At 37.3% G+C, this 19,840-nt stretch overlaps 2 protein-coding genes across 2 annotated transcripts; both read right to left on the bottom strand.

Moving 5' to 3' along the window:
- Nucleotides 1-404: 404 nt before the first annotated feature.
- LOC104215094 (COP9 signalosome complex subunit 4) lies at nt 405-8,279 on the bottom strand. Its single transcript, XM_009764841.2, has 14 exons — nt 8,047-8,279; nt 7,574-7,725; nt 6,390-6,493; nt 6,229-6,289; nt 5,625-5,717; nt 5,440-5,540; nt 4,920-5,028; nt 3,345-3,389; nt 3,106-3,174; nt 2,925-3,016; nt 2,783-2,825; nt 2,189-2,248; nt 1,502-1,561; nt 405-979 (listed from the first exon to the last, which is right to left on the bottom strand). Exons 1-14 carry the CDS (start codon nt 8,174-8,176, stop codon nt 905-907), a joined length of 1,194 nt encoding a protein of 397 aa, XP_009763143.1. The 5' UTR covers nt 8,177-8,279; the 3' UTR covers nt 405-904.
- Nucleotides 8,280-11,260: 2,981 nt separating this feature from the next.
- On the bottom strand, nt 11,261-11,674 carry LOC138890476 (uncharacterized). Its single transcript, XM_070173865.1, has one exon. The coding sequence runs from the start codon at nt 11,672-11,674 to the stop codon at nt 11,261-11,263; it is 414 nt and encodes a 137-aa protein (XP_070029966.1).
- Between the last annotated feature and the right edge of the window lie 8,166 nt (nt 11,675-19,840).

The raw sequence follows: 19,840 nt of genomic DNA, 5'->3' as shown, positions 1-19,840 counted from the left end.
TGACCCATCGGAGTAAGAGTAAGCACATGACCCTTGAGATTTTACTAGGTCGTTGTTGTTGATGTCATACTGTTGCATATTCTCTCCTAATCTTAGAGATTTCTCACGCATAATACTTATACATCGTTCACTTTGATTGTTAATAGTCACATGCCATGTGTTGATTTTTTGACGCATTTAATCCAAGTAATATGATCGATATACAAGTAGCAGATGCCCTCTGTTTTAAGAGATTAAGAATTTATACCACGTGTCCAACCTTAATACTTATATAGAATACTAACTACAACAATTACAAAAGCTTAGCCAACTAAGGAACAAAAAGGTCCAGGGAAGAGATTTAAAAGAATCCTCTATGGTGAAATAGAAAATACTGGCTTTAACAGCTCATTGTGATCATTGGCTAGAGACAACAATTTAAAATAGTAATTAACCAGTGGAGATGTCATTTGAGTTTATACAGGCGTCCTTTGTATATCGTTATGTGGAGCTCCTAAACTACTAAATGGAAGATTTCTCGGTGGTCTTTAGATCATGGAAGACTAATATTTCAACTCCCTTTTCACATTTCTGATCATGTCTCTGTATTCATGTCATTTCTTGATATTGCAACTTTTGACTTTTTTCTTGAATATTTGCACATCTGAGGCATACCCAAAAGAATACTTCCCCACAAAACCAAGAAGAGCCACATTTGCCCTAGAAGCACATCTCACAATTTCAGTAAACCATGTAATCTAGAATAGCTCATATTACAGTGAGCTGCCGTACCTAGGATTGCAAAAACAGGTATCTCATGTACAATTAAAAATAACTAGGATTAAAAAAAGTTAAACTAGTGAAAGCATAGAATGACATGGGTAGAGTAAATGGTGCCTCCAAAATCGCCACAGCATAAACAAAACTAGACAGGAATAGGGAGGCCCTTCTTCGCCATGCTATCAAGAACATCATTGAGAGCTTGGCAAAGGCCCATGATCTGCAAAGATTAGCATCGTTGTCAGCACTAGTATCATTTCAATAAATGAAAAACAAGAAAAGAAGGTTTGGTATGACGGGATCATTTTCCAGCAGTTGAAGCAAATAATATGCAAGTTTAGAGTCTAAATAGTTTATAAGGAAAGACTTTCTCGCTCATAAATAAAGGGAGTCAATTTCTCCAATTTAAGGGAAAATGTTTTTCTCCAAGAAAATGACTCCCAGCATACCAAACTCCCCCAAAGACTTAAATTTCAAATAAGAAATAACACTACGAGCATATAGAGTAAATTGCCCAAATTGGTCAATTATTACGCCTGCCTCCTATTCAGATGTTGATAACTTCTATGACTTGTTTATCACCAAAAACCAGGGTAAATTGATAGAAGAGTTAGAGTAGTTTGACGCCTTTTTGTTCTTTTTCTTTCTTTTTTTAGGGTCACAAAGAAATTCCTAAACTTGACACAGCTAATGAAAAGAGAAACATAAGATAGATTTCCAAGCATGTTAGAAAATAAATCACCTGTTGATCCCACTGTTGCAGTTCTTCAGTGTCATCCTCAAAATGTATGACACCTTCAACCTGACAATAAAATCAACTTAAAGCAGAGCATGTCGAGAAGAGAAGATGAAGGATACAGTTGCCTTAACGAGATGCGGATAGGGAATTAAAGAGGAAAATATTGTACATGTGCTTCCTACCTTTTAACACAAGAAGACATAAAATTGACCAGTTTTCATGAGACAATAGATGGTACAACTACAAAGAAACTCAAATTGTCTCCAAACCGTATTTATCGTAATTTGACAATACAATGCATGTTAAATACAGTCCTATAAATCTCTAGATTTGCTACTAAGAAGCAAGATAGCCATTTAAAATTATTTTTTTATCAGCCGTCATTGGGAATTATTATACAATTAAAACCTTTAGCGCCAAATAGTATTTTGTCAATCATATAAGTTATTTAAAGTGGCCTAGAAACAAATTTATCATATGCAACAATATCTTACACGTCAAACTACGATCCAAGCGTACTCACTATCAGCACTACAGGTAGGCGGACATGGAGATCAAGAATGTATACATGGCATGCATGGACACCCTATACCTAAAACTAGCCAGTGACAAATCATCATCCAATATCATTCCTTCCTCTCTTTAAGGACAAAGATAAGGGCAGATGGCATCACTAATTGAGAAACTTACCTGATCAATAGATCCTCGCATTCTATCTTCGAAAATCATTCTTGAAGCAATTTTCTCAGCCTGCATAAATTTTTTGTTAGAATTGACTTGGTTTACAGATGGAAATGAAGTACTTATAAAGCAAGCACAATTGCTAATTGATCTTGACACAAGCACAACCACGGCAAGCAATAAGCAAGTTATGGAACATTTTACATTTCCCCATTTAGGAATGGTTTAGTTAAACATGGTGATTAGATATATGTAAAGCAAGCTCAATCACAAATTGATCTTAGTAAATATAAATGGCAACCAATGAGCGAGAATAGGGAGTACAACCATAAGATGTTGCCCGAAAAATGGTCAAGGGGACTAATCACTTATTGCAAATAGATCAACTGCGCCATCTACCGCCCAAAAAACATCCATTTCTCATATAATTCCTACACCAGCCACACCACTCAGAGCCCAGCCTATAATTACCAAACATAGCCCAAGAGTACAACCACTATGCCTCAACACAGGCTACTTGGGATGCCATGGAGGCACAACCCAGAAAATTAGCTCAAGAACAGACAGAATTAAGAAAAAGAGCTTAGCAACATCATTAAGTACCTTTTGAGGGGGAATGCCCAACAAAGTGCCCAACTCATCAAAACTGTCACAGGTCAACAAAGGGATTAGATTAGATGATAGCACCGCATGAACTATGAAAAATCCAAATCACGAACAAGGAGAAGATAAGCTTCCATTCTACCTTATATTTGTATAAAGTTTGCTAGCACTCAAGAGATTATGTTCAATCATAGCACGATCCAAAACTGTGAAGTTATCAGGCAAAAGTGCTTGCTGTAGGAAACACAAAAAAAATTCCATAGAGAGAAAATGAGATAATGTATTTTGACACTTTGAAAAGTAATTAAGGAAAAAAAAGGGACCTGATGTGGCTTCAACTCTTCTGCAAAAGCATCAATTTCAGGTTTTCTCAAGATTCTCTCCAGATAGACCTGAATATTTCAAATTAAACACAATTTAATTAAAAATAATATCTTAATAACAGAACATCTGACGAAGCACTATATGCGCATCCAAAATAGATGATAGCGCAAGGAAGGGCAACTCAGGCATGAGAGCAAGAGACTTAGCTATGCAGTTTGTATAAAGCTAAGTGAAGTACCTTCTGCAAGATTGGATAGATTTTTAATTTGGAGCAACGCTCATCCTGGTATCAAATAAGGAAAAAAGAAAAATATTTAGCAAAAGGCTGAACAAATTGCACGGAGGGGATCAGTATATCTTCTTTAGTCAATCATTTAGGACCCCCTAAAAAATCTGATGAACAGAACTTGACATCCTAATATGACAATATGATGGAAAATCTAAACTGGAAGTTGTCCAAGAAAACTAATTAATCTCAAATTTCCAATGGTTATGGTGACAGTTAAGTTTAGAAGATCTTAAGCCCACAGAATGACATGTCCTCCAACTATCATCACCTAATTCCACTACCATTTCCTAGGTGTTATGCACTTTCCATTTTCTGTCAGTTGTCTGAAATTCTAAGCGAATGTGAGCAACTATCAAATCATTGAATTAGAAAGTTCATACAATTATGACTGAAGCAGTGTCTCTAAAAGCGAAAAGCGTAAGAAAGTCACAAAATTTGAGGCTCAACCAAGAAGAACAAAGCACACTCTTCTTTGAACTAGGCCCTTGATTTACAGAAAATATAAAGGTTACAAAATACATAATATATCGGAATATAGCTTATAACATCATATGTAGGATTAACGTTACTAATTCCAATATCCAAGATACAACCATGATAATATTAATCCCAATAACTCAACTATATATCATCAAATTATTAATTCAACAACCCCATGGAAGACAATTTCAAATTTTGGTTGTCAATTAATTAGCCATAAAAAATCATATCACAACATCATTTCTATGTAACTGTTTCAATAAGGATATTGAAAATTAGCTTTTATGCAAGGAGCAATTTTATTATTAATAATACTGACACTTAGCTTTAAGTCTTAATTGCAAAGAGCCATTCTGATATTCTCCTAACATTCGACCTATAATCAAGAAGTGGAGAATAGAAGATGATATAGAAAACAATCAAGCATATGAGAAAAAGATTTATTGAGAGCAAAGAGAGTAAAAGAGAGGCACAAGGGCATAATAGCAGAAGCAAGTGAATTGCACAAAGAAGAGGAGAAAAAGAAGAATGAATCATATTGAGAAAGAAACACAATAAGGAAGAAGCAAATCTAGATAATCAAAGAATAGTAGAAGAAGAGCCATTACAAACCGGAGCATAGGAAAAAACAAAGAAAAAACTGCAGCATATCTGAAGAGAATTTAAATACTCTGAATAGAAAAGGCCCTATTCTATCTTTTTTCTTGCTTTCATCTCTTAAAGCCAATTCAAAGAAGTGTCCCTCCTCAATCAAAATATGCCTTACTGCCAGAAGCGCACTAAGTTGATCCGCTTCACCCATGCAAAGCGAGAACCCTCACTTCACATTGTCTCATTACTTTAAGCAACGTAACAGTAGCTTTTAACAGCAATAGACTAAAGAAAGCTCAATAGAGAAATGGACACAACTTAAATCTAGATTGTTTCACAGTAGCAAAAGCACAGGACAAGTACAAAAAAACTCCCGCCTGCCAATTAGCTGCTTAGCACTATTTGAAAATAACAATAAGAAAAGATTAAAGCTCTGAGTCCTTGCATCCTTACTTTGTACAGTGTGGCAAGTACACGAGATCGTTGAGGACCTGCTGCAGCCAAAATTGTGCACGTCACAGCAGCTGCCAGAGCTTGCTCTAACGCAGCTTCATCAATTTCTCTGTAGCACAAAAGACCATCAAACAACATGCTGTACTCAAGTATAAAATGATAGGCATTGTAACAAGGACAAAGATCAGACATCATAATGTGTGTAACATTGATTATGATGCATGTAACATTATTCAAGCCAAAAGCTAAACCTTTGATCTCGGCACATTAAGTTAAGCATATTCTTAGTTTTCCTAAGCTGTTGACCTTATTAGTTTCGCTCGCATCATAGATTCTACTAACACGGAATTCCTAAACTCAACAAGTACCCATACAAAGAATAAGAGTTAAAGGGGCCGCTGCCTTTTTCCTCGGGGCTTATAAACATTCACAATCACTAAGAAGACAAAATTTTAAACAATCAAAAATTGTTGAAGGAGCATTGTTTTAACAACTACTAGTATATTCTGGAAAACCTTACTCGTCACCAATTTGTCGCTTCTCAATCTGAGAAATGTCATAGTAACGCAAGGCAGCTTCCAAGAATTTTCTCTTCAAATCTAAAATTCTAGCATAGCAAACCTGAAATGATTGTTCACGAGATATAAGCTGGTGACAGTGACATGCTCAAACATGAAAAGAATGCCTATATCATATGACAGCAACCTTGTACTGCAAATTCAATACTTCATTCTTGATTCCGTTAACTTTAAAGGAAGCTTTATTAATAAAAGCTTCTGCATTAACTGCATCATCGTCCTGCCAAACAAGGAGTTGGACACTGTTAGAATGTCAAAGAGAGAACCAAAATTATGGAAGTAAACTGAGCTTCCACAGATCAATGCATCTAAAGAACACACCAATAGGAAGGTACATAGATCTAAAACTCTAACTCCCCTTTTGATAGGTAAGCAGAACAATGCATTTGAAACGGAACCAAGGGGACACTAAAGTTAACAAATCACATAAGTACCATACAAGGCTTTACTCGTCAAGAAAATAGACATCATTGGTACAATTTGCAGAATAAGTTCCACAGGAGTTGTGTACTGCACACTCATTTGTATCCTTCTAGAAAAAGATCAGTACAAACTAGTTTGTTTCCTACTAATCCAAAAAACACTCGTCTTTGCTCTTTTTGGAATCCATACAATTTTTCCAGAGCCATCCAGCAGGGAAAAAGATTTTTTACTGTTGTGATACTCGTGAATGTTTACTTGACATCAGAAAAATAGGAAAAACGAAAAAGAAAAAGAGAGAAAAATCCAACCTCGAGATATAGACGAGCAATTTGGACACATTTTGAAACTATGAAAGTCTCATCAACAACTCTGCAGAACAAGAGACACCGGGAAGATAGAGATTTCAGGTTTCAATGAAAATTTAAGAGACACAGCAGGGAACAAAAGATAAGTAAAAATATAATGAAACCTCATTGCAGAATCTAAATCGATGCCACTGAGCATCTGGGCTGCTTTTGACCATTGTTGTTCAGACTCGTATAACACTGCAAGTTTTTCCCGAATGATCAACACCTACAAAGATAGGATGTTGTTTAGAATCTTGCATTAAAAATATAAAAGGCCAAAAGAACCCATATGTGGAGGATCTCTTGTTAATGTGCAGAAAAATAAATAATTTCCAACACCAATCTTCGTCTAAACGTTTTCTCAAAACTAAAATACTTGAGAAACATCAATTTCTAAGATGACTATGACTTCCGGGGGGTTGGGGGGGGGGGTGTATTGATCAGAAGATAAAGAGATATTTCAGTGACTTTGGTGATAACCCACTCTCACAAAATTCAGTTCTTAATATCATTTCCATCAAAAAGGAATCGAGGTGTAGATATGCAACAGTTCCCATCAACGTACCAACTCTAAAAACACACCCATTATAATCAACGACGCCATGGTCCCAATGTGAGGTGTGCCCTATGTGCTGCATTCTAATTCTTTGTTAGCCTGTTATTTTAACTGGTTTTAGCAAAAATTAGGAAGCTAAAATCTGATCGGTCAATTAGAAAGAGGTTATTTTCTGAAAGTTAATTGTTTCGTATCTTCGCATCCCTTTTTTCTGTAAGTACTTCCCATTCCATTTATGGAACACAGGGAACAAAAGAACATGATTTCAGTCAGCAAATACGGGCCTTCTCCTTTTACATGATAGAAATCCGGATTCAATATTTATCATTCTACATATATCATGTTCATCTCTGTACATTTTCTAGATAGAGTATTCTTATTATTTTCTTGAGAAGTTCTCAGAGATGAAAGTACAAACATCCAATGCTACAACCTTAGAACTACATATATGCCACCAATGAGACAACAGATAAAGCAAAGAAACACAATTACAACACTTTTTTTACGGTAGTGGCTGGGCCACCTTGAGCCAACGGCTCACCTCCCCTATTCCACTGAGTACCTACTACCTCTCACCAGCACAAGTACCAATTAACTTTGCCGGCAAATAGGACAAACTCCCTAATGTTTTTCAATTTCACCACAATTTAAACTGACCGTAGTAGAATAAATCATTCTGAGGCACCAAAACTTAGATTAATTTAGAGTTATATAAGGCATTAATATATGAGTCCAAAAATAGTAGCAAACCTGTTCTTCAAAGGACACAACACGAGGCTGTATCTGATTGAGAGTATAATGCGCTACTTCCTTTTGAACCTCTGCTTCCAATCTCCCAAGTTCTTGTGCAAATGTCTGCAATAGCTGCCTTGATACCACCAAGGGCACATCATCCGATAACACTACATAATTGTACACAAATATCAATTGCTGTATTATTATTTTTTAGACCATGGTGTCCGGGCCAGCTTGTGCACTACCTCCCACCAACAAGAGGTACCATTTAGCTCTGTCCATCAAAGCTCGGACAGATGTAAAGAAATCACGAAGTGTTTTTGTCTTCGCTGGGATTGAACCTCATGTTCATTGACCACTAGGCCACGCCTTGGGTGCACAAATATAAATTGATATATAAATCCTCTATATCTATTTCAACTGAGAATTATATATAGCATGAATATAAATAAACAGCAAACTATGAGAGAGAGAGAGAGAGACTGAACTGTGATCGATGAATTGCTTGGCTTGTAGAATGTCGCTAGATGCGAGAACGGTGGAGAGAATGTGCTTGTACTGTTCGATTTTCTGGCGTTGGTCGCTGATCGCCGAGGCGCTAGCGAACGCACTCTCCATTGCGAATTAGGGTTTCGTATATCTCTCTGGGCAAAACCAAATCTTCTCGACTACGTAATTGTTGCGAATGTCGTCGAGTTCTTTTTCAAAGCGTTAATGGAGCTTACCAATTTTTGTTTGGCCTATAAATAGGGATTTGACGGTCATCTGTTTGCCTGCTTTGGTATATGGGCTTACGGGTGTTCAATATTCGTTCTCGTTATATTTGATTTTAAAGAATTCGCTTCGTTATTTTTATTTTAGAATTAATAATTTGGAGAATTTTAGAATAAACAAATAAAATCTGTCATGTGATTCATAAAATTGATTTTCGAACTCAAAAAAAAAAAGGGGAAAAGGTTTTCTTTTAAAAATCATTAGACCAAATTATCAATGATGTGACATTTTTAAAAGGGAAAATGCCATTATTTATGTTTTTTGTAATTAATTGTATTATTTACCAAAATATCTATTTACAAGCAGTATTTCAAACCTCGATTTGGACAGATGGCCCCAAAATTCAAGTATCTCATCTCACTACCTCTTATTTCTAGTTACATGACCTATACTAGGGGTAGAAATTTAATCTACTCAATGTTCTATACAATCTTGGCTTCAAACTTCCTCTATAGTGTACTTCCTGAATAATCATTCTTGTAACATCTATGTTGCTTCTCTTCTTCTGCTAAAAAGTTCTGTAGTTCCTTTCCATCCAAATTTGGTATATAGCAGCAGCTAAGGTAGTCCGATAGGTCTCTACTTGTGCTTGCCTCCCATTTGCGTGTGTAATGGCCCAAGTAATCTCATCTTCTCATCCCTGCGCTTGTCTGTTTATCCCTTGCCATGCAAGTAGTTTCTGTCACACAGTTTCTAAGTATATGCACTCAAAGTACAGGTGTTGGTGGCTTTCTAAAACTATTTCACATAGTAAGCATGTTTGACAAGTTATGACACCCCGTTTGCTCAGCCTGTCTCTAGTATACAGCATGTTCTGGATTGCAAGATACAGGATGAACAGCCATTTTGGACATCCTTGGTTGTTACATGTAAGTTGCCTCCATGTTACTTTAGGAAAATCACCACGAAGCTTGTTATACATTTCCCTTATAGAATAGTGTTTATCATATGGAACCTCTCTTTTGTTGATCCCTACTTCATTCAGATGCTTTGCAGCTGGTAACACCTTCTTAGTTGTCCAAGCAGCTTGACTTGCTTTACTTTCCCATGGCACCTTCCCTTTTATATAGTACTCATGAATTCACAAAATCCACAATCTTTCCTTCTTTTTACATATATTCCAGAGGTGTTTTATAAGAACAGCCTTGTTCCATATGAGCATATCTGTAACATTTAGGCCACCTGCAGACTTTGGAAGACATACTTTTTTCCATGCCACCATAGCTTTCTTCTTTGTATCTACCTCCCATGTCCAGAGAAACCTTCTACATATTGTTTTAATTTTATGTAGCCCTGTTTTGGGTAAGGGAAAAATTTGAGCCCAAAATGATTGCACATCAGTTAATACACTTTTGATTAGCTGCAATCTCCCTGCATTTGACAGAAACTTGGTAGTCCAACTGATTACCCTTCCTAGCATCTTGTCAATCAAAGGTTGGCATTGCCCAACTCTAAGATTTTTAGAGCTTAAAGGAACTCAAAGGTACCTAAAGGGTAAAGAATGAATAGATAATCCCAAGGCTTGAGTGATTTCATGTTGGGCTTCTAGTGATACTCCTCCAAAGTAAATGTTGCTTTTAGATTGATTTGCAATGAGCCCGGATACCTTAGAGAATTGTTGAAAGCATATGTATAGCATCTTTACTGAAATTACATCACCCCTGCAAAAAAAAAAAAAAAAAAGAAAAGCTAGTCATCTGCAAAGCATAGTTGTACTATGTGAAGCCTTTCACATCTAGGATGATAGTTAAAATCTGGCTTCTCCTTCAATGTTTTCAACAATCTTGTCAAGTACATTGACAATACAAATAGATATGGGGACATTGGATCTCATTGTCTTACCTCTCCCTTGGCTGCAAATGGGGGGTAGGACTTCCATTGATGATTATAGAGTACGATACTGTTTTAACACAGCCCATGATCCATCCTACAAATTTCTCAGGGAACCCCAATTCTGTTAGCATATGTTCAAGAAATACCTATTCTATAAAGTCATATGCCTTTTGCATGTCTATTCAACATGCATCTAGGTAATACTCCTTTCTTGCCATAACCTTTAATCAATTCATGACTGAGCAATACATTATCATCCAGCACTCTACCAGGCACAAAAGCGGCCTGGATGTGATCAACTAGAATCTCCATAACAGGTTGCAATCTACTAGTAATTATTTTTGACACAATCTTATACAAAGCAGTGCAACGGGAAATAGGCTTGTACTCCTTAACTGAGAAAGGGTTTTTCACTTTAGGTATCAAAGTAACCGAGGTAGTATTTATAGGCTGGTACATAGCACCTGTTTCAAAATATTCCAATAGTGCATCGGTTACCTCATCTCCTATAATAGGCCATGTCTTCTTAAAGAAATATGAATTAAACTCACCCCCTCCAGGTGCCTTCATATCATCTATTCCTTTAAGGACTTGGAATACATCTTCTTTAGTGAATGGTTTTATGAGCTGGAGTTATTGGTTCCTGTTTAGTTTGGCTCCATGCTATAGGACACCAGGGTGTATGGCTGGCAAGTTTTCAGACGTTGAACCCAACTATTGCATATAGAAGCCCATTATTTCCTTATGAATCTCCTCAGTATTGTTGGTTATTTCTCCATTCTATGTTGCAAGCATTCTGATTTGATTCTGCACTTTCCTCCCTTTCATGCTGGCAAAGAAATATGCAGTGTTTGAGTCCCCCAATTTGATGTTCTGCACCCTTGATTTCTGCTTATATATGTCTTCTTCAATGAAGCTCCATTTTTCAAGTTGCACTTTGAGACTTTTTCCTTGTCAAACTGCTATGGACTCACATTAGTATCCCTCATTTGGCTCTGCAGGTCTTTCAGTTCAACTCTAAGCTTGTGTATCATCTCAGTAACATTTGTTCTATCATTGTAGCTTCTTCATTTCTTTCCTGATTTCCTTTAGATTCTACCATATCCTAGCCATCTTCCCATCAGTCAGGGCCCAATTCTCCTGTATTATCTTTCCAAAGTCTGGATGTTCAGCTAGATAATTGAAGAACTTAAATGGCTTTTTCCCAGTTTCAAGTGATGTTGCTATTTGTATACTCAATGGGGAATGGTCTGAGAAATAGGGGTCCATTATCTGAGCCTGTAGTGGAGGCATATTGACCATCCAAGCAGCATTTACAATAGCTCGATCAATCCTACTATATACATGGTTATTAGTCCATATATATGTCCTTCCAACAGTTGGTAATTCATTCATCCTGCAATCTTCTATGAATTCTTTGAAGTCCTTGGTTTCATGTTCCTGTACTTCACTTCCATGGCTTCTATCCTCAGTATACAGATACAATTGAAATCCCCCATGATTAACCATGGACTTGTCATTTGTGCATCCAAACTTCTTAGTACTCTACAACTCACCTTTAGTATGAATCATGTGCAACCCATATATAGCTGAGAAGTGAAATTCCCTTGTCTTTATCTTCACTAGACCATGAATCACTTATGATGATGTATCCAGAATAGTGAACTGAATATCATCTGGATTCCAAACAACCCATATTCTGCTTCTTGACCCATGGCCTGCATTATACACCACTTCCAATTTGGCATGACCTTATTGATGATTACATCTGCTTTATTGTCTTAAACTCTATGCTCACTAATTGCTATTAAGCTAATTTTGTACTTCTTTAAAAACACCTTCATCTCCTTGTGCTTGAACACCTTATTGAACCCCCTTAGATTCCAGGCAACTATCAACATGCTTGAGGAGTATGAGAGTTCCTTTCCCCTGCACCCTCTCCATTTGCATCTAGTCTGGGTTGAGCATGTTGACTTGAGCTCTGTCCATCAGACTTTCCTCCTTCAACCAGCATCTTGAATATATTTATGACAGTTATATGACTGCCATGTTGAGGCACTTGTGGATTTTTTGTTGCTGATCTGCCCCTCATTTCCCTCCAATCTCCAGCATCATCAGGCATAGTTTGCTTTGTTGGTGTTTCATCCTGTTGAGTATGCTTTGTTGCTTCAGCTGTCTCCTGATTCCTTATTTTATCAGTAGCTCCAATCACCTTCCATTCTGTTTTCTGCTGTTGTGGTTTTGTCTTTTGTTGTGGCCCTGGCTTTTTGTCATTCAGATTTTGTCTCTTTGTTTGACACTTATGTCCTAATTGCAAGCACTTATGACAATATATTGACTTCCAATCATACCACAATGCTTGTTCAAACACCCTCCCTTTTGGATACTTAACCTTAACACTATTAGGTAGTTCTCTAATGACATCCACTTCCACAAGAATTCTAGCAAAAGATATTCTAGTAGAATTTATTGTGCAATCATCAGCATATAATGGTTGTCCCAAAAGTCACGACCCTAAATCCGGACCCGATCGTGATGGTGCCTCTCGTGAAGACAAGGCTAGCCGACATTCCGCATTTCACTATTTAACAGTAAGAAACAGTCTAATGCATGATAAAATAAACCAAAGTTTAAGCAGATAGTAGCATAATTTGTGAAATACAACCTAATACAGCCCGATACCGGGATGTCACTAGTCATGAGCATCTATCAATCCTGATAGAAGTCGAAAAAAGTCTATAAGCTATTACAAAAGGTCTGATAAAGAGATATAAATGATAAAGGGGGAGAAACACGGGACTACGGACGCCAAGCAGCTACCTCGTGGACTCCGAAGTCTGCTGGGAGCTCTCAACTCGCACTGGCAGGATCAGCAATGCCTGAATCTGCACACGGGGTGCAGGGAGTAAAGTGAGTACTCCAACTCAGTGAGTAATAATCATAACTAAGACTGAGTGATAGGAAATCATAAAAAGTACATCAACATGCTGTATAGAGTAGTACAAAACCAGTAAGAAAGAAATGAAGCTGTGAAATCTCTTAAAGCATCTTAGCTCAGTTTAAACTTCTTTAAAAAATGACTTTTTAATAGTTAAACAATTGAATGCAAAGCAATTAGAACAGATAAGCACAAAAAATCTGCCCCTCGGGCTCAAATACACAATTAAACAGGTAAATGACAGATAAGCACATAAAGGAATGCCCCTCAGGCACAATGTCAACAATACCAGTCCCTCGGCTATATCTCACATCACAATGGGTACCCGCGCTCACTGGGGGTGTGCATACTCCTGAAGGGGCCCCTTACGGCCCAAGCACAATATCAAGCCATCTCGTGGCATCATCGCTAGGCTCTCGGCCTCATATCAATCAAGCAACCTCGTGGCGTACATATCTCAGGCCCTCGGCCTCAAATCAAGCTCAATATTTCCTTACAACATAGGCCATCGACCTTACTTAGTCAAAATCCTCAAAAGCCACTCGGCAGTAGTAAAACAGGATTTCTCAGCCCAATTATCATTTAAAAGTTCATTTAAGTGTTAAAACATAGTAGACATGGCTGAGTATGAAAATAGTGAAATATATCATGACCGAGTTCAAGTATAAAGTCAAAAAGGTGAGGAAATATCAATAAAAATCCTCGAAGGATTCAAATAGTTGGCATTCAACCCAAATAATGACGATAGCAAATAGATTTCAGTCAAATACGCGGTAAAATAGTCATTCGGGATGGACTAAGTCACAATCCCCAATAGTGCACGACCCCACGCTCGTCATCAAGCATGTGCATCACCTCAATATAGCACAACGATGTGCAAATCCGGGGTTTCATACCCTCAGAACATCATTTACAATCATTACTCACCTCAATCCGGTCAAATCTCTAGCCCGCGATGCCTTTGCCTCTCGAATCGGCCTCCACTTGCGTCGAATCTATCCAAAATCAAAATCACGACGTCAAAATATTTTAAGGGAATGAAGCCCAAGCGAAAATAATCAATATACGACACAAATCCCGAAATTAGCAAAACCCGACACCCGGGCCCACGTCTCGGAATTTGAAAATTTTTACATCAACGGGTTCCTTATCTCCCCACGAGTTCATACATACCAAAATCATCAAAATCCATCCACAAATGACCCCTCAAATCTCAATTTCTAGGTCTCCAATTTCAAGCCCTAGTTCTTCAATTTTAGGCTTAGATTCCATGATTTATTAGGTAGATTTCACACTAGAGTCGAGTTTTAAGTCCAAGAATCTTACTTCCAAGTGATTCCTCTTTAATCCCTCTTTAATCCTCTTCAAAAAGCTCCAAAAACGACCAAAAATGGAAGAAATAAACCTCAAAATCGCGGACAAGACGACTATTTAAACCTTCTGCCCAGGCCTGAAATCTTTCATCGCGATCGCGGGACATCCTTCGCGATCGCGAAGCACAAATTCTCAGAACCCAAAATTAACCCTATGCGAATGCATAAAGTCCTACACGAACGCGATGCTCAGTCATCCTACTCTACGCGATCGCGGACAGGGGACCGCGTTCGCAAGAACAAACTCCAAGTCAAAACCCCTGGTCCACTTAACTCTACGCGAACGTGACCTTATCCACGCGTTCGCGATCAATAAACTCGCCACCTTATGCGATCACATCTCTACCTTCGCGAATGTATAGAACAAACTGGGCTGCCCCCTCAAAAGCTCTACATGATCGCGAGACCCCCTACGCGATCGCGAAGAGGAAAACTTTGCGACAGCTGAAGCTCCAAAATTTGCAACTCTTCAAAGCATGAAATGGTCTAATTGACCACCCGAAACTCACCCGAGGCCCCCGGGACCTCAACCAAACATACCGACATATCCATAACCTCATTCAAACTTGTTCCAACCTTCAGAACGCTCAAAACAACATCAAAACAACAATTCGCATCGGATTCAAGCCTAAGAATTCTAAAATATTCTTAATTACGCTTTTGATCAAAAACCCAACCAAATCACGTCTGAATGACCTGAAATTTTGCATACACATCCCAAATGACACAAAAGAACTACTGCAATTCTCTGAATTCCATTCCGACCCCTATATCAAAATCTCACATATCAACCAGAAATCGCCAAAATACCAATTTCGCCAATTCGAGCCTAAATCTACTCCAATCCTTCAAAACTCATTCTGATCATGCTCCTAAGTCCCAAATCACCTAACGAAGCTAACCAAATAACAAAAATTCTGATCCGAGATCATATACCAACAAGTCAAACTTTTCAAATTTCAAGCTTCAAACTGAGAACTGTTCCTCCAAATTCATTCTGGTTACTCTGAAAACCAAAACCAACAATATATATAAGTCATAATACATCACACGGGGCAAGTCATGCCCGAGAACTGGCGAGCAAAGTGCAAAAGCCCAAAATGACCGGTCGGGTTGTTACACCAAACCACTCACAATTTTGCTCAAAGCAGCAAGACTCCAACAGCTTAATGGGAGGTTTGGTAGCTTTACCCAGATTGGATTTATTCTCAATTATACATCATTAGAATTAAACTCAGGGGTCCATGGTTTTAGGATTAAAGGTCTGTTGTTCAACATATGGGACCCTTCATATAACAATTTATTCATGTCTTTTTCATAATTAAAGCTGATCACAAAATAGCCTGAATTGTGATAGTATACCTTTGGTTTATCCTCAAAATTGCCTTGTGCTGCTACATATCGCTCCATTTCTCCAATTGTAGGTGTGCCTCCAATCATATAGCCAATTAGGGCATATTTCCATTTCTCCTTTTCACTGACTACATCTTCTTGGGTTAACTCAACGACCTTTTCACCATTGATAATTGTTGGTGGAATAAATTTGAGTTTCATTCCTTTAGCTGCCATTTTGTTCCCCTTAACCAAATTTGCCCATGTTCTCCCTCTAGGATCCTTTTTCTCCCGTTGCTACCTTCTCTGTGTACCTCCATTTGCAGGTCATAATTTCGATGGCCGCTCTGTTGGTACTATGATCTCTCCCACTGATTTGTCTATTCCTCCCCCAGTTGGTTGGCTTGAAGTTTGCCCAATTTGAGCAATTGCATGTCACATGGTAGCTGGTATGTTCACAATACTCATTTATGTTTTAGTTCCTTCAGCCCTAGCAAGTAATGCAGGCCAGATTTTTAGGTTTGGACTCATCTACTCCTTCCCTTTGGTCACCATCCTTTGCATATTGTGTGATCCTTTATTAGTGTTCTCTAATTCCTTAATTCCACTCGATCCAATTGGCGTTGTGACTTTGATTTTCCCTGCTTCCATTAGCACCGTCGGTGTTGTAAGCAGTGTTTCCCCTTTCTGGATTAGCAAACTTTTGGGTGTGATATTCATCCCCCATTATGGCACTTCGTCCCTCAGCAAGTTTGATTTCCTCCGTCTGAGCTTTCTTTGCATTTTTGGTTGGTTGTCCCCTTCCCATTTTCCGGTTGGCGTACGTTAGCGTCACGCTAATCGTGGTCGTACCTTCCCCATTATTACCCTTGTACTATTGTAAATAGTACACATTTGTCTTCCGTTTCACTTTACCTCCAAACTCACCCTACCATTAACAAATTTGATTAGATTGCCCCTAACCCTAACGGATGGCCAACGTGGCAGCTGGCCCACTCTGTTTTTTCCATGTCAGCTGCCAAGTCATCCTAGTCTCCATTAAAAAATATTAAAGATATCCCCCAACCCTACCTAGTCGGGCTCCCTACTTCTTCTTCTTCCATGAAATCTTCATCTTTGCTTCAAATTTTTCAATCAAAAAAATTTAAATTTTCATCTTTCCCTATTCAAGCTCCAGTTTTTATTTTTTTCACTCGATTTCAGTAGGAAACAAGCAAGAATTTCAGATTCTTGAGTCTTTTTTCAACTTAAAATTTTGGCAACCCAAAAAAAGGAGTACAAATTTGTTCTTCACTTAAATCTATGAAATTAATATTTGATTCATGATTTTAATCTGTTACCTCTATATATAATCAACAAATCGAATTGTCAACTTCAACTTTTTCGACACCCAAAGAACACACCATAGTGGGTTTCGAGATTCTTACCGCTGAATTTCCAAACTTGAAGGGTCACTGACTTTCCAGTGGCGAACGCAGGTGGACTCAAAACGTTGTGCTTTTTCATAATCATTCAATCAGATAGATACTTAGGAAAAACTATACTCACAACTTATTTAAGCACAACATTAGAATGCAAGTCCAAACTACTATAGCAACAACACAATTGAAAATTTAGTAACAACAATTTCAACCATCCAAGATGTAGCATCTGACAAACAAGAGCAGTCGAGAAAATCATGGGCTAGAGACGGATAAATAATGAAAGTGTGAGCGACACCAAATCATGGTCAATCACAAGCAATCGATGAAGCATACCAATTTCACAACAAAAAAATCAAAGCAGTAGGCTAACGAGCGACGTCCAAAACAACAGGATCATCGAAAACTTAGCAGTCACCAGAGTTCATGTATTTCGGCTAGATTAAGAGAAAAGAAAGGCCACTAAATGACATGCCGGTCATATTCGTTCAGATCCAACCAGATCCAAGGGTTCCGGATGGACCTTCAACAAGATGGAGTTTCTAGTGATAGAGGTTCCACCATTTTTGGTTGTTGCGTTTGTCGTAACCCAAGGAGAAAGAAAGAGAAGGGGAATAGTTGAGTGGAGACCAGGCTGACTTGGCAGCTGATATGGAAAAAATAGAGTAAGTCAGCTGCCACATTGGCCATCCGTTAGGGTTTGGGGAAATTCCATCAAGTTTGTTAACGGTAGGGTGGATTTTGGACGTAAATTGAGATAGAGGACAAACATGTACCGGGGTAATACTGGACTTTTTTTCTTTTTGAAACGATCTCATTCTTTTCTTGAATTAAGAGAAAAAAAGGAAAATATTTGACGAGAAAATATTAAAAAGCCAAACATCTTGGATGTCAAATTTAAAAGGAAAAATGATATTGTATAGCTACTATAAAAATGATAGCCAAAAAATATATAAAATTTGTACATTTTTTATATATACATATTCTGTATGTTATATATAAAAATTATACAAATTTTATACATTTTTTTGGCTATCACATATAAATAGTTTCTGGCGGACGTTAAAAGTGATAATACCCTAGTTTAAAAGGAATATATTTGCTCATTCAGCAAACTAAATCTAGTGCAACAAAATTCACTAATCATATTTAATATTAAGGAAACTGCAAAATAAAATAAGAGCAAATTTATTGGCTAAGACAAGTAAATGCTCATGAACACAAAAAAAAATAGGTTTTGTTAAGAAACTTAGCTCAAAGTAATAATATAAAACTAGAAAATAGACAAGAATGTAGAGAGAAAGAGAGGAGAGATTCTTATCTCTTTCAAGTATTCAAGTGTGTACAATATCACTTCATCCTCTATTTATAGTATTACATAGAGGTATACTAAAGAATGTCATAAACATAACATTAAAAATTTTAGATCATGGAGGAAGATCATGGGGATGTTATGGAGGTATGGGAGTTACAAGCATAACTCCATAAGTATTGGAGTAGTGGGAGTTATGGAGATAATGGAGAAGAGTAGTGGGTAATACTATTTTATGAGTTATGGACATCCACCAATAAATAATTATTTATAAAACTCCCCCCTTGGATGTTCATGGATAATATGTCTCGTTAAAACCTTACTAAGAAAAAACCTTGTAAGGAAAAAATCTTAGTGAAGGAAAAAGAGTACACATATTTTGTAATACGCATTACTTGCTGCCTCATTAAAAACCTTGCAATAAAAACCCAGTGGGATAAAACCTTAGCCAAGAGAAAGAGAGTACAGCGCGTATTTGCCTCCCCTGATGAAAACATCACTTTATTTCTCAGAGACGAAAAATTCCAAGCTTGTATAACAACTTCTCTAATCTTGAGACCGGCAATGCCTTGGTGAATTATTCCGCCAAATTATCACTTGAATGAATTTCTTGAACATCTATTTCACATTCTGTTGAAGATTGTGTCTGACAAAGAACTTTGATGAAATATAGGATTTATTTTGTCTCCTTCAATTTATCCTTCTTTCAATTGAGATAAGCAAATATCATCGCCTTCACTATTATTAGAATCTTCTCTTCAAGAAAAAGTCACACATCTGTTGTGTGTTGAGTCACTTGTTTTATCAGTTGATACAAATAGATTGTTTGAAGAACGAACTTCAGAAAATGCCTGCATTTGCATAACCAACAAAATCTTGACAGTATTTGTTAGAATAAACAAATCTATATCAATGATTCCTTTTGCAATATAATATTAATAGTATTCCAATATCTTCATATATGAGTAAAACTATATCTCACTAGTATATTGTTATACTCATAGTTCTAGCGAGATATATAGTGCACCAATTGCAATAGACACAAAAATAAATCATGTACGCCATCATTGCTCTAATCCACATAAAGATTTGTTGAAGCTTTATTTAATGAATTTCTTTGGAACCTTAATATACTTCAGAGCTGTTTAAATCCTTCAATGATTTTTATATACGCACATCAAATTTACCGGGTATTGCCAGACTAAAATCTGAAAGCAAATGTATCCACCACAAGGGAACATGTTTCCATATAATCAATGTCAGGACATTTACGTAAACTCTTGTGTCACCCCACTGGCT

This window comes from Nicotiana sylvestris, chromosome 4 (genome assembly GCF_000393655.2).
Source record: "Nicotiana sylvestris chromosome 4, ASM39365v2, whole genome shotgun sequence".
Taxonomy (NCBI): domain Eukaryota; kingdom Viridiplantae; phylum Streptophyta; class Magnoliopsida; order Solanales; family Solanaceae; genus Nicotiana; species Nicotiana sylvestris.
The sequence above is the reverse complement of the archived record's forward strand: the minus strand, read 5'-3'. Positions and strand labels throughout refer to the sequence as shown.

Coding starts and splice junctions, on each gene's coding strand:
- LOC104215094 (XM_009764841.2), bottom strand. CDS start 8,176: ATGGAGAGTGCGTTCGCTAGCGCCTCGGCGATCAGCGACCAACGCCAG. Junction 5,541..5,624: donor TATTGAATTTGCAGTACAAG/GTTGCTGTCATA, acceptor CAATCATTTCAG/GTTTGCTATGCTAGAATTTT. Junction 980..1,501: donor TGCAACAGTGGGATCAACAG/GTGATTTATTTT, acceptor TAATCTTTGCAG/ATCATGGGCCTTTGCCAAGC.
- LOC138890476 (XM_070173865.1), bottom strand. CDS start 11,674: ATGGTTAATCATGGGGGATTTCAATTGTATCTGTATACTGAGGATAGA.